At 46.4% G+C, this 13,594-nt stretch overlaps 1 protein-coding gene across 6 annotated transcripts in view; it reads right to left on the reverse strand.

The window, feature by feature from the left end:
- Nucleotides 1–13,296, reverse strand: part of LOC143019980 (uncharacterized) — a 171,035-nt gene extending 157,739 nt beyond the window's left edge. For 2 of the 6 annotated variants that reach the window (XM_076176056.1, XM_076176055.1), the window contains exon 1: nucleotides 9,046–13,295. In XM_076176056.1, the coding sequence (XP_076032171.1) occupies nucleotides 9,046–12,222 (3,177 nt within the window). In that variant the 5' untranslated portion in view covers nucleotides 12,223–13,295. Of the gene's footprint in view, nucleotides 1–4,916; nucleotides 4,991–9,045 lie in introns of all 6 variants that reach the window. The other 4 variants (XM_076176053.1, XM_076176054.1, XM_076176052.1 and 1 more) reach the window with 4 other exon arrangements.
- Between the last annotated feature and the right edge of the window lie 298 nt (nucleotides 13,297–13,594).

Here is a 13,594-nt window from a genome sequence, read left to right on the forward strand (position 1 = left end):
TGATGATAGTGATGGTGGTGATAATGATAATGATGATGATGATGGTTCTGCTGCTGATAGTTATGATGATGGCGATGGTGTTGTTGGTAGTGATAATTTTCCATTAGTGATAGTGAATTTGAACGTGTAAAATGACTAAAATGATATCCGATTGCAGTGATAATGAAAATGGGAATTATATATGATGGTGCCTTTGATAATAAAGGTGATTTTTAATAGTGATGAAAATATGAAATGTTAATTGAGTCTAATTAATGAAAATGGTTAAAGAAGATAGTGATGATGATGATAACGATGAAGGAGATAGAAAACAGTGGAACAAAATAGACTATCTGTAGGAGAAAAATGCACAGAAATTATAGAAGAAGAGAGGGGGAGGAGGAGGAACAGGAAGAGGAGGAGGGTGGAGAAATGGAGGAGGAGGAAGACGAAGAGGGGGAAGAGGAGGAGGAGGAGGGGGAAAGGAAGGAGTAGGAGGAAAAAAGGATTAGGAAAATGAAGAGGAGGAGGATAAGGTCGAGAAGGAGGAAGAGGAGGAGTATGTGGAAGAAGAGGAGGAGGAGGAGGAGGAGGGGGAGGAAGAAAAGTAAGGAGGTGGAAAAAGATGAAGGTAAAGAGGAGAGGAATAAAGAGAAGAGTAAGTAAGAAGATGGAAGAAGAATAAAAAAGAGAAGTAAAAGGGAAATGAGAATGAAGTGGACGAAGAAAAAAGGAATAATAGAGAAAAAAGGAGAAGGAAAAGGAAATATAAGAGGAGGTGGAAAAAGAGTAGATAGAGGAAGAATTCAGTGTCAAAGAAATGAAGATAAAAACGAACGTCGTTGGGGGGAACATTACAATCTCGTCAAAGACAACGACGACGACGACGACGACGACGACGACGAGAAGTTGATGGAGGGACATCACTCGAAAGATCCCCTTCGGAATGCTATCGACCTCCTGGCAGGCCAGACCACACCTACGCAAAGTTAATTTGCGCGCTCGCGAGGGGGAAGGTAAAGAACAAAGAGTTAGAGTGAGAAGGAAAAGATAGATAGATATAGACATATATAGATAGATAGATAGATAGAGATAGAGAGGGAGAGAGAGACAGACAGAGAGAGAGAGAGAGAGAGAGAGAGAGAGAGAGAGAGAGAAATTAAGTGTGTGTATTTGTGTGTGTGTGTGTGTGTATTCACTTGGTCTTTGGATCACGTGTTGGACTCGTGATCGACAGCTATTTCCCTCCCGGAAGAGAGCTCAGAGCTCGTAGGTCCGATCTATGGGTAATGTTATGACCTTACACACACACACGCACACCCAACTCCCCGCCCACGAGAGTCAGAGTAACGACCCGAAGCGCAGCGGTACCGAAATAATTTCGGCCCTGGGCAGGATTCGAACCAAGTACTACGGGCACCACCATGCTAGCAGTTCAGTGCTCTACCAACTGCGCCACTGAGTGTGTGTGTGTGTGTGTGTGTGTGTGTGTGTGTGTGTGTGTGTGTGTGTATTTGTGTGCAAGGATCTTACCCTTTCTCCACTTCTATTTAGAGCTCACCCTTTACATGATACACTTGTCTTTCTACGTATTTACTTGAGATCGACTGTCTAAGTATACATATCACATGCTCCTCTCTACATCAACCTCTCCCTCTCTCTTTCTCTCTTTCTCTCTCTCTCCCGCCTTCTGAAGGCTCTTACAATTCACTTCTATACCTTTGTACAAAGTTTAATAACAAAGCCTTTTCATCCACCAAATTGTTCATCTACCACGACCTCTTGTACTGTTGGCTGTACATTCACTTAGGTGCAACCCCAAGGACTGGCACTTGATCCCTTTCTATCTATCATAACCATCTCTTTTTCTATATAAGTAGAGCATGTAACCGATGACTGATTCTCTCTTTATCAAAAAGAAACACCACTGAGCTTTTATCAGTAAGAAGTTTCCCTTGTTAGAGTTTTATTAAGTGCAAAATCGTGGCACACAAATCTCAAAGTATGGATCAGAGGACCCAGGAGAAACAGACAGAGGTCACTGGAGCCTTGGGATGGATAAGGAGGATGGGGAGCAATTGTCCGTGTGGAGGGGGACATTTGCTCACCGCCGATGGACTAATGCCGTGGCACACAAGTCTCTTAGATTGGAGGACCCAGGTGAAACAGGTGAAGGCCACTGGAGTCTAGGGATGGATAAGGAGGATGGGGATCAATTGTCCACGTGCAGGGGGACATTTGCTCACCGCCGATGGACTAATGCTTAAGTGGAAGAAATAAGGTAAGGGGGCATTTGTCCACTGTTGATGGACAAATCACGAGTGAATGAAAAAAGTGACGAGGGGAACTAGGAGTACCTTTCCAATGTTTTGTTCGCAATTGGAAGTGAATGAATCAGGTGGGGAGTGAAATGTTAAATATGCATCTGTTTTCCTCGATCGTGTAAGATCCCTGGATAATGGCTGCCACCAAACATTTTCCAAAGGATTTTATCAGACTCTTGTATCACTAGCTCTGCCGTTTCCTCAGTCCATCAGGTGGTTGTTACCTTACTGTGCGCAACACAAGCGTTGGTGGTGATATCACGTTGGATAATGCTTATTCTCGTTCTCGTGATGTTTTGGATGGCCCTATTGGACTGGTACACTACTTCCAACCCACTGAATTTCAGTGTTCGGTCAAGGTTGGTAACAACGTCGCTGGTTGGTAAGATGAATCGTGCGGTTGATCCGCCTCGTTGTCTATGTGTTATCCATGAACTTGAGGACCTTTTTCTTGCATTGATCGATGAAGACAACCGGGGATTTCATTTTCGTTAAAGTCTCTTTGATATAAAAACACTCTCTAGGTTTTCCTCACTGCATATCGTAATTGCCCGATGGAAGAAACATATCACTACCCCTTTCTTCACACTAATGTCGTAATGGGAGTAAAAATGAAACAAATCGTCTATATTCGAAGGCTTCCTGTAGATATCGCAAAACATGGTTACCAGCTGAGGCTCAAAGTCTACAGTGAACCAGCGAGTAAAGATGGCTTAATAATTTTTCAATTCTACTCCCGCCATGACAACAGGGTTAGGTTGCATGACGGAACAGATTTGGAAATCGACGCAAGAGTAAAAGAATGATAAACGTCATATATATATATATCTATATATATATATACATTATATATATATATACATATATATATACATATACATATATATATATACATATATATACATATATATACATATATATATATACATATATATATATATATGTACATATAGATTGTGAAAGTATGTTTATCTTCGTGCCTGTATCTATTAGGAATGTACAATGAATATTTTCTATTGTGCCCGTGAAACATAGGGCTTCTGGTTTATCTATGGTTGATGTTATTTTTTTTTTTTTTTTTTTTTTTTTTTTTTTTTTTTTTTTTTTTTTTGTGTGTGTGGGAGGCTTGTATGGATTCCCCCAACTGCCTGTTTTGATTCCTGTTGAAGGTTGTGGGGCGTTCCTGTTGTGATCGTAGTGTTGGGTTTTGGGTTCGGCACTCGTTGTCGGAGTGGGAGTATGTGTTATGAACTGAGCATGGTTTGTTCTGGTTGTGATGGGTAGGTTTAGGGATAGATTGGCGGTGTTGTGGGTGGCAGTCTCTATCTGAATGGCTATAAGAGTTATGAAAAGTACAGTAAGTCTGACTTTGGTTGCTAGGTGATCTTTGGGGTCTTGCCTGATTATTTCCCATGCTAGCTGACCGGAGGTAGGGTCTTTGGGCTTTGCATTCTGCGTCTGAATGGGATGTGTTATGAAGAGAACACATTGTACTTTGTCTAGGGTGTTGTCTGCAATCCCAGGTGTTGTGGGAATTTGATTTGTGGATATCGCACCAAATGGGGCTGAGATTGTTATTTATAGGTACTCTTGGGTAAGGGGGATTTGGAGTGTTGTTTATGGAGGATATTGTGTTTATTCTGGCTGGTTGATCATCGCTGAATCTATCAATTCCACATTTGTCTGTTATTTGGACGGAGAGGTGTCATTTATGTCAATGTCAACTCGTTGGGCCTCTCTTTCACACTTGATGGGGAGGGCCATGAAAAACATGGCAAGTTCAGATAGGTTAGCTACATCTTCTCCTTTGACATAGTTCACACCTTGGTTATTCTGTGATACCCATGGGGAGGGGTTATTGAGTGAATCTCTGATTGTCTTTGAGACTTCGGCTACCTGTGCCACGATAGAGTGGAAGGAGGAGGAGGGTGGGGGGGTTGCGCATGAACTCCAGGAATTTGAATAGAAAATGAAAATTATTTTGAGGTCTGTCGCTGAAAAGTTTCTGAAGTTCTGTGCAATATTGTGTGTATGTGATGTTAGATTCTAGCTTAGATTCTAGGAGACGGGAGAGATCTTTGTAGTCATTCCTTGGCTGAATGTGGTTATTGATGATAGTTATTTTGTGTTTGTCTTGGGTTATATTATTGTTAGCAAAGTGGACTTCGCATGCTGCGATGTAGTCAGTGATGGTGATGCCACTTGCTTTCGAAAAAGTGGGGATATCAGGATTTGTGGTTGAGAGGGTATAGTGGTTATGGATTTGGGTAGGGGGGTTTGGAGGGGGGGTGTTTGGTCTAGGAAGATGGGTGGGCGTCTGTGGGGTATTGGGTTGGTTATTGGTCTGGGATGTAGTTGGGTTCATAGTGCTTTGATTTGCCGGTGGGGCGGTATTGTTAGTTTGGGGGGGAGTCGGGAGGGTTACATCTTCCTGTGCTCCATTTGTGTTATCGATGCTCATAAAGCTATGATCTACTGAGTCGACTAGGTGCCTAGCCGCAGAAAGTGATCGGGTATTTTGTGACATCGTTACTATTTTTGTACATGTAATCAATCATGAAAGAAAGGCAATATACAAATATATATGCACAAGGGAAAAAAATGGTATATTACTTGTTTATGGTTCCGAAGGTGGTTCTATAGAGCAAGGGGTAGATTGTTGGTTTGTGCTGTTGATGAAGTTCAACCTAAAATGTTATTTTATAATTAGTTTTATGTATTTATATATAATTTTTTTTTGTTTGCTCACCTTCAAAGAAAATCGAAATCCGAGATGAAGTATTCTGAGAATATAAGAATATGCATGCATATACACACACACATATGTGTATATATGTATATATATATATATATATATATATATATATGTCTAAATAAAAATATTCTTCTAAAAAACGCTGTGAAAGTCGGGGACAGGTGGTATTACGGTGACACTTTGTCCTAAACATATTCTTGAAAAAGCGCTTGGGCAAGTCGGGGTCAGGTGGTATTCTTCTTCTTCTTCACGTTCTTCTTCGCGTTCTTCTTCTTCTTCTTCTGCTTCTTCTTCGCGTTCTTCTTCTTCTTCGCGTTCTTCTTCTTCTTCTTCTTCGCGTTCTTCTTCTTCTTCTTCTTCGCGTTCCTCTTCTTCTTCGCATTCTTCTTCGCGTCCTTCTTCTTCTTCTTCCTCGCGTTCTTCTTCGCGTTTTTCTTCGCGTTCTTCTTCGCATTCTTCTTCGCGTTCTTCTTCGCGTTCTTCTTCCTCGCGTTCTTCTTCCTCGCGTTCTTCTTCCTCGCGTTCTTCTTCGCGTTCTTCTTCCTCGCGTTCTTCTTCGCTTTCTTCTTCGTGCTGGGGATCCCGTGTTGGGGTTCCGCCCCGAGGCCGAGGGGAAAAACGAGGGATTAGAGCGCGGCGAAGCCGGAGAGGGCGAAGCCCGCGGCTTGTATATATATATATATATATATATATATATATATACATATATATATATATATATATATATATATTATAATTTAGCTAAAAAGGACAAAAGAATGGTTTTATATGTTTGACTGGAAGAGTTACTTGCGCTGCAGACCGTTGAATTTGATAGGTGGTCTTGGGATGATGTAGAGAGCCGGGTGTGTAGTTGATCCCGTAGGGAAGGGGGGTTGCTAAAGGGGTTGGTAGCAGGGTGATCTGTCAGTTAGATGGGAGACCCTGACTTCCTGTTCTGTTGATTTGGCACCGCGGTGAGTTTCTTTACTGGGATGAGTGGTGGCGATGATGGTTCACACGTCAATGTTGCCCCACGGGGAAATAAGTTTGTTCGTTGTAGCGGGGTTGATTGTGACAGTTCACGATTGTGCTGAGTTGTTGGGTAGCGGGAACTGGTGCACTTGGGCTATGGTCACCCGTTTCTAGCGAACTACAACTTAATTGTAGTGTTTCGAAAAGTACACAAGGTCACTCGTTTCTGGAACACTCGAATTACTCGACGAGTAATGTCGGTATACGTGGCCACAGTCGTTGGCACTTTGTTTATAAGTGTCACGTATTTCGGGGGGTGGGTGGCGCTGCCACCAGTGTAATGTTCTAGCCTTTCCTGGTGGGTAAATCAAAATCACAAGACCTTTCTAAAAGTCTAATACGTAAAAAATTATTACACTGGCAGACCTTCCTTGTCTGCTTTCCACCTCAAGACTGACAGACCTTCTCTCTGTCGGTGGGGTACATCTGCAAAGTTCTGCATCAGCAATAATGAATGGTGTACAGTTTCTAATATTACTACATTTATTATAGTGATTCAAGTTTTGGATACTATTTTATTTTACAATGGTTAGAATGTTTAGTTATTTCTGCTCATTTATATATTATGGTTATTAATCTAGGTTACATAGTATATTGTGTATGGGTAAAAGGTGTTCTTAGGAATCAGGGGTACTTCACGGTTTGATCACGTGAAGGAAGAGGTTGGTGGTGTGTATGTATGTATGTTCGTATGTGTGTTGCTGTGTAGTTTTCCGTTGTGTTGTAATCTGTGAGATTATGGTTACAATATTTATTCTTGCTGGACATACACATACATAGTTCTCTATCTTTGTTCTCACACAAGATATTTACGTAAACTTGAACGAGTGCACTCACTCTATTTATGAAAATATATAAGGCGCACACACACACACACACACACACACACACACACACACACACACACACACACACACACACACACACACAAACACACACACACACACACAAACACACACACACACACACACACACACACATACATACACACACACACACACACACACACACACACACAGACACACACACAGACACACACACACACACAGACACACACAGACACACACACACACACACACACACACACACACACACACACACACACACACACACACACACACACACACACACACACACACACACACACACACACACATTTATATATTATTCATGTACATACAGATATAGATGGATCCGCATGTGGTGAGCCTGCAAGATCGACAATGAAGCAGCACATTTTCAAAAGCCGTCAAACCCTTCAGCTTAATAAGGAATTGGAGCTCTGAGGAGCAAACCCTGTCTTCGAACTGGACTCAAGCTCTCTGTCTCTCGATCAGCTTCATCTTAAACCTTTTCTCATATGAAGAGCTGACAACCAGTAGCTGCTCGCCTTCTACCATTTCCAGTCGGTGATATAGAAACATTCCCATTCCAGTGTAACAGATAGCAACCTAAAGATTCTTCCCTGAGTGATCGGTGGGAAGGCCTGAGGACCGTTGCCAGCTTCTGTGGGGCCACGGGGTTTCCACTGAGAGAGCTCGAGCAACGATTTTTATACATATGCATATATACTGTACATATATATGTACATATACACATACATATACACATACACATATACATATACATATACACATACACATGCATATACACATATACATACATACACATACATATACATATATACACATGCATATACATATATATATACATATATACATATACATATATACATATATACATATACATACACATATATAAATATACATATACGTATACATATACATATACACATATATCCATGTACATATACACATACAAATGCATATACATATACACAAGTAATAACACACTCACGTGAATATGTAAATACTTCTCAACCTCTTCGCTAGAGAGGGAACGCCAGCCAAATGAACAAACCGGCCAAGTAGCAACCAAAACAACAGTTGAAGTGGAGGAGTTGTTACCAAAGAGGTTAATTGGGATGAGTTAAACTTCTTCGTTCCATGGAAATGAATTAAATCGCCTCGCGACAGTCGTAATTAAAGGAAAAGAGTGAGGAAGAGAGTTAAACGTGGTTAGTGACGCTGCTCTTTCAAGGAATCTCTCTCTTTCAAATGTGCCAGAAAAAGGTAGTACACTTGTCTTTACTTGTACATGTACTTGTCTTTACTTGTACACGTACTTGAGTACTCTTGTCCACACAGGAACACATTTACAACCCTCCATCCTTATGTGTGTGTGTGTGTGTGTGTGTGTGTGTGTGTGTGTGTGTGTGTGCGTGTGTGTGTGTGTGTGTGAGTGCTGTATGTGTGTGCTTCAGTGTATGTAATTCCAGGAACATGTTTTTGTCTGACCTTTATCAGTCGTCCAGCTTATCAACCGGTTGATCTGTTGCCTTTCACACACTAAAAGTCAATTGTGTTGACAGATGGATACAATGATACACAAATGAGCAGTAATATAGTGGTCCAAGGATATTCAGTAATCACGCATAAGCATACACATATAGTCATATTAGTATATGATTATATTACGAGTACATTATATTAATACATATTATATATATATATATATATATATATATATATATATATGTGTGTGTGTGTGTGTGTGTGTGTGTGTGTGTGTGTGTGTGTGTGTGCAAAGTAGACCACTTGGAAAAAGAAACTAACGAAGCAGAGCGCTTTCGTATATTACATCTTCAAGTGGTCTACTTTGCATAAGTGAACACACGTACCCGTGTTCTTATTAGCACATATATATATGTATACATATATATATATATATATATATATATGTGTGTGTGTGTGTGTATATATACATATATATATATACATCTATGTATATATACATATATATATATATATATATATATGTGTGTGTGTGTGTGTGTGTGTGTGTGGATATATAACAAAAAATTCATGCATACACACATACATAGGATGAACCACTCGCCGAAGAGGTACTTACCCCAAAGGCAAGAAGAACAAGAGTGACCAGCGTTCCTGACGCAGCCACGACTCCCACGGCCCTGACCCACTCCCTCATGAGTCCCTCCCCGAGGAGTAGGACGGGACCTTCGCCCCTCCCGACTCCCAGGGAAGACAAACTCCGACCCCCGCTGGTCTGCTGCTGCTGGAGACTCCCGCCCAGCTGGTTATTCCAGGGTCCTGATCCCCCAAGGGCGCTGCGGTATTGGTACGAGAGGCCAACCATCCCGCCCCCGCTGCCCTCGAGGTCTTCGTCGAAGGTCCTGGGGTCGTACTGGTAGTTGTGGCTCGCCACCGAACTCGAAGAATCGTCTCGTCCCCGATGGGTGTACGAAAGGTCCACCCGAGTGCTTAAGGTCATGTCATGCCTTCGTCGGCCACTTCGTAAGCCCCCTGTGCCTCCTCCTCCTCCCCCTCCACCTCCTCCTGCTCCTCCTCGGCCTCGCTGGCCGCCGTCCATGTGGTCCTCAATGTAGAACTGGTGGTCGTCCTCGTCCTCGTCCTCGCTATACACGGCCTCGGGGTAGTACATGAAGGAACATCCCACTGATTTCGCTTTCGAACGTTCGGCTCTCGAAGTGCTACTACTACTACTGCTACTACCCCCTCCTCCTCCTCCTCCACCTCCTCCTCCTCCTCCACCTCCTCCTCCTCCTCCTCCTCCTCCTCCTCCTCCTCCTCCACCTCCTCCTCCACCGCCACCTCCTCCTCCAACTACTACACTAGCACCGCTATTACCACTAAATCCACCTCCACCCATCGCTGTATTTTCTTCTCGTTCTACTGCCCTCCTTATCTCTATTCCTCCTCCACCACCTCCTCCACCTCCTCCTCCTCCTCCTCCTCCTCCTCGGCCTTCCTCTCCCGCCCTCCTTATCTCTCCCCCTCGAAGGTCTTCTGTCAAACCGACTCTTCGAAGTTCTCCTGAGGTTCTGCTGTTTTCTTCAGAAACCCTCCTCCCTTCCTTCCTGACTTCGCTGTTCCTCTTCCTCCCCTCCCTTTCCTTCCTCCTCCCTCCTTTCTCACTCCCTCCTCCTCCACCACCTCCACCACCTCCACCTTGACAGTCGAAGGTGTGAACGTGGGCGGGGCTGGTGGCGCAGAGGGTTGATATCTCGAGGGCGTGGGCGTGTGGTCCCGGATCTGTGATGAATGTGACTGGGCTTGATGTATGGGCGAAGGAAGTAGGGCTGGAGGTGTGAGCGTGGCTATAGGAGGTAGGGCTCGTATCAAAGAGGTACGAAGTCGGACTTGGAGAGGTGTTGGTGGCGTGCGTATACGAGGCGGAGCTTGGGACGAAGGCGTGCGAGTACGACGTAGGACTGGAGGCGTAGGTGTACGAGGACGAGGTCGTGGTGAGGGAGAGGGTGGCGGAGGTGGGACTCGAAGTGTGAGGACAAGTATACGAGGCCGAGGTTGGAGTATGGGAGCAGATGTAGGAAGTAGGACTCTGGGGGGGTTGAGGGTGGTTGTGGGAGTTGGAGCTGTGGAGGGAGTTGTAGGAGTTTTGACGTGAAGTGTGGGAGTTCTGAGTGTGAGCACTCGTGGAGTTCGAGTGATTGTTGGAGTGATTTGGTGGAGTACTGGAGGCCTTGGAGTGGGAATTCGAAGTATGGGAGTGGGAGGTATGGGAGTGGGAGGTATGGGAGTGCGATTTTGAAGTATGGGAGTGAGTATTCGAAGTATGCGAATGAGAGTGGGAGTTTGAAGTACGAATATGATTACTGGGAGTATGCGTATGCGTATGCGTGTGCGTAACAGGCGTATGAGAGTGCGCGCTTGAAGTACTTCCGTGGGAGCTGGAAGTTTGGGAATGTGTTTTCGAAGTATGAGAGTGAGTGTGTGAAGTATGGGAGTGTGGGTAGGGGGCAGAGGTGCTGGGAGTGTTGATATAAGGAGTTGATGCCTCAGGGATATACTGAAGGGAGTGACTATGTTCCTGCTTGTGGGGCGGTGAGCTCGCCTGAAGGAGGTTGTGGTTCGAGGCGGCGTTGCTGTGTTCGTGGAGGTATGGCAAGGAACTACTCTGAACTAAGTTAAAAGGCGAAGAAGGTGTTGGTTCCTGTACACAAGTCGAGGCCGAGGAATGTTCCGTTACATAGGACGAGGAAGCGGGCTGTTCCTGTACATACGGCGAGGAGGTTGTCTGTTCCTGTATGTAAGACGAGGGGTTCTGTTGTTCCTGTATGTAAGACGAGGGGTTCTGTTGTTCCTGTATGTAAGACGAGGGGTTCTGTTGTTCCTTCAGGTAAGTCGAAGACGATGAAGAGGGTTGTTCTTGTATATAGGGCGAGGGGGTGGCTTGGTCCTGTACGTAGAGTTGGGAGGCGTGTTTGACCTGTCCGTAGGACAAAGGGCTTGCCTTCGAGTGGATGCAGTATCTCGTTGGGGAATCTGTGGCTACTGGAGAACCGTAGCTGAGGCTCGAACTCTGCGCGCAGTTCGGAGAGAGGCTGTGTCCGTAGCCGCCGCCGCCGCCGCCGCTACTACTGTCGGAGGCGTGTGAGCAATACGAAGGTGCGTACTCGGATCCGAAGTCATAGTCCACGTTGGTAATCAGGCCATAATCGGAAGCATCGTTCAGAGCGAAGTCCGGGTTCGTGTGAATGACGTAATCTGGCGTAGCACCGATAGCGTACCCCGAACTCGAGCTCAAAATATAGTTCGGGGCGATGAGGGAGTGGGCGTAGATGGAACTGGGGCTGTGAGGCTTATGATGAGTCTTGTACTCCTGCGGGTGGTGATGGTGGTGATGGTGGTGGTGGTGGTGGTGTTGGTGGGAGGACGAGGGGCCTCTGCGCTTGGAGGTGGAGGAGGAGGACGAGGAGGTGGCCGAAGAAGAGATGGTGGTCGTGGCAGGGGTCGAAGTCGCGACAACTCGCGACGGAGGCGACTCAGAACGCTGCACGAAGGCCGTGGGCGTAGGGGAGGAAGTGCCCTGGGCGTGATGCACCTGGGCGTAGTGGTACGGGCTGTCGGAGGCGGAGGCGTAGACGTGCAGTGGAGCGTTGTGGGCGTGCAGACCTGTCGGGGTGGCGGCGGCGGCGAAGGCGATGATCTCCTGAGCGTGGGCGTGGGCGTGGGGTTGAAGGTGGGTGCAGCTGTGCTGAGACAGCTCGTACAGACTCATGCCACTCAAATCGACACCGCTATCCATGGGACCCCTTCTGCAGGAGCACGACCCCTTCGAGGTCCTTGACGTCCTGGACGACCTTGTGGCCAGGACTGACGCTGACGGGGCCGCACCAAAGGAGGGCCGCCCAAGAATGGTGGAGGGGCCGCGTCGTGACGCACACTCGGGCCCTGTGGCACCACTAGATTACGGAAACGGATACCGCAAGGGCGGAACCCCCGCCGGCGGTGATGGCACTCAAAGACAACAGCATCTTCCTCACGCAACAGCTGGTGTCAGGACGGGGCCACGAGCGCACAGGTCCGCACAAGAACGTGGCAGTGTCGCTCCGCGCTCATTTCAGCTGAGAGTGCCACTCCATCTCAAAGGTCACATAGTCGCCCTGGTACAAGACACTGCTCTCTCTACGACACTGACGGAGGCAACGAAGGAGGGAGACGAGTTCGCCTCTCCCGAAGGATAGGCAGGACCTGGCGAGTCGGGCACGACTATGTGTGGGGCAACAGCAAGCACTAGACACTTTACTTCCAGTCTCAGGCTGCTGGAAGCGAAGAAGGAGAGACGAAACGCCTTTTCCCGAAGAAGGAGAGCGGGACCTGGCGACAGGGAAGCGACGACTACGAGGGGAGCCTTGCAGCAAGAGAGGCGGTGCCACCCGCCGAAGCACTCACCCCAGAACGGGCTCCTACATTGTCAATTTCCTGTCCCACTGCTGACGAAAGCTTCGACTCCCGCTGAGGACGGCACCGCGAACACCAGCTGAGAATGGGTTCTGTGGGCAGTGCAAGGGCGTCTGTTTATGTATGTACGTGTGTGTGTGTGTGTGTGTACGTAGTTTTTGTGTGTATGTGTATGTATGTGTGTATGTGTATATATATGTGTGTGTGTGTGATTTAAGATCCTGTGCAACACAGAGGAAGCTACATCAGGTACGGCGCGGGGGGTAAGGAGAACGGGGACTGCGTGTGCCTGTGTGCGTGCGGACCGCGTGAGAGACAGAAGGCCAGTGTTGGCACCGTCAGTGCCAAGCTCAACTCTGGTATCGCTGCCTGTAACAGCAGGAGGGGAGAGGGAGATGAGTGTGGGTGCGCCTGCGTGTACGAGGCTCTCCCTGAAGCCTCTCCTCCTCCTCCTCCTCCTCCTTCCCCTCCTCCTCCTCCTCCTCTCCTCCTCCTCCTCCTCCTCCTCCTCCTCCTCCTCCTCCTCCTCCTCCTCCTCCCCTTTCTTCTCCTCCTCCTCTTCCTCCTCCTCCTCCTCCACCTCCTCCTTTTTCGTCTTCTTCTTCCTGCTTCTGCATTTTCGCTTTTGGAAATTGTTACCTCTGAATGCTTTCTCCTACAATCGTTTTCACGGTGCGAGGATTTACAACAAGCACGTGTTGGCGATTTGGTGGGGC

Source organism: Oratosquilla oratoria, chromosome 38 (assembly GCF_046742065.1).
Source record: "Oratosquilla oratoria isolate Oo_2021 chromosome 38, ASM4674206v1, whole genome shotgun sequence".
Lineage (NCBI taxonomy): Eukaryota > Metazoa > Arthropoda > Malacostraca > Stomatopoda > Squillidae > Oratosquilla > Oratosquilla oratoria.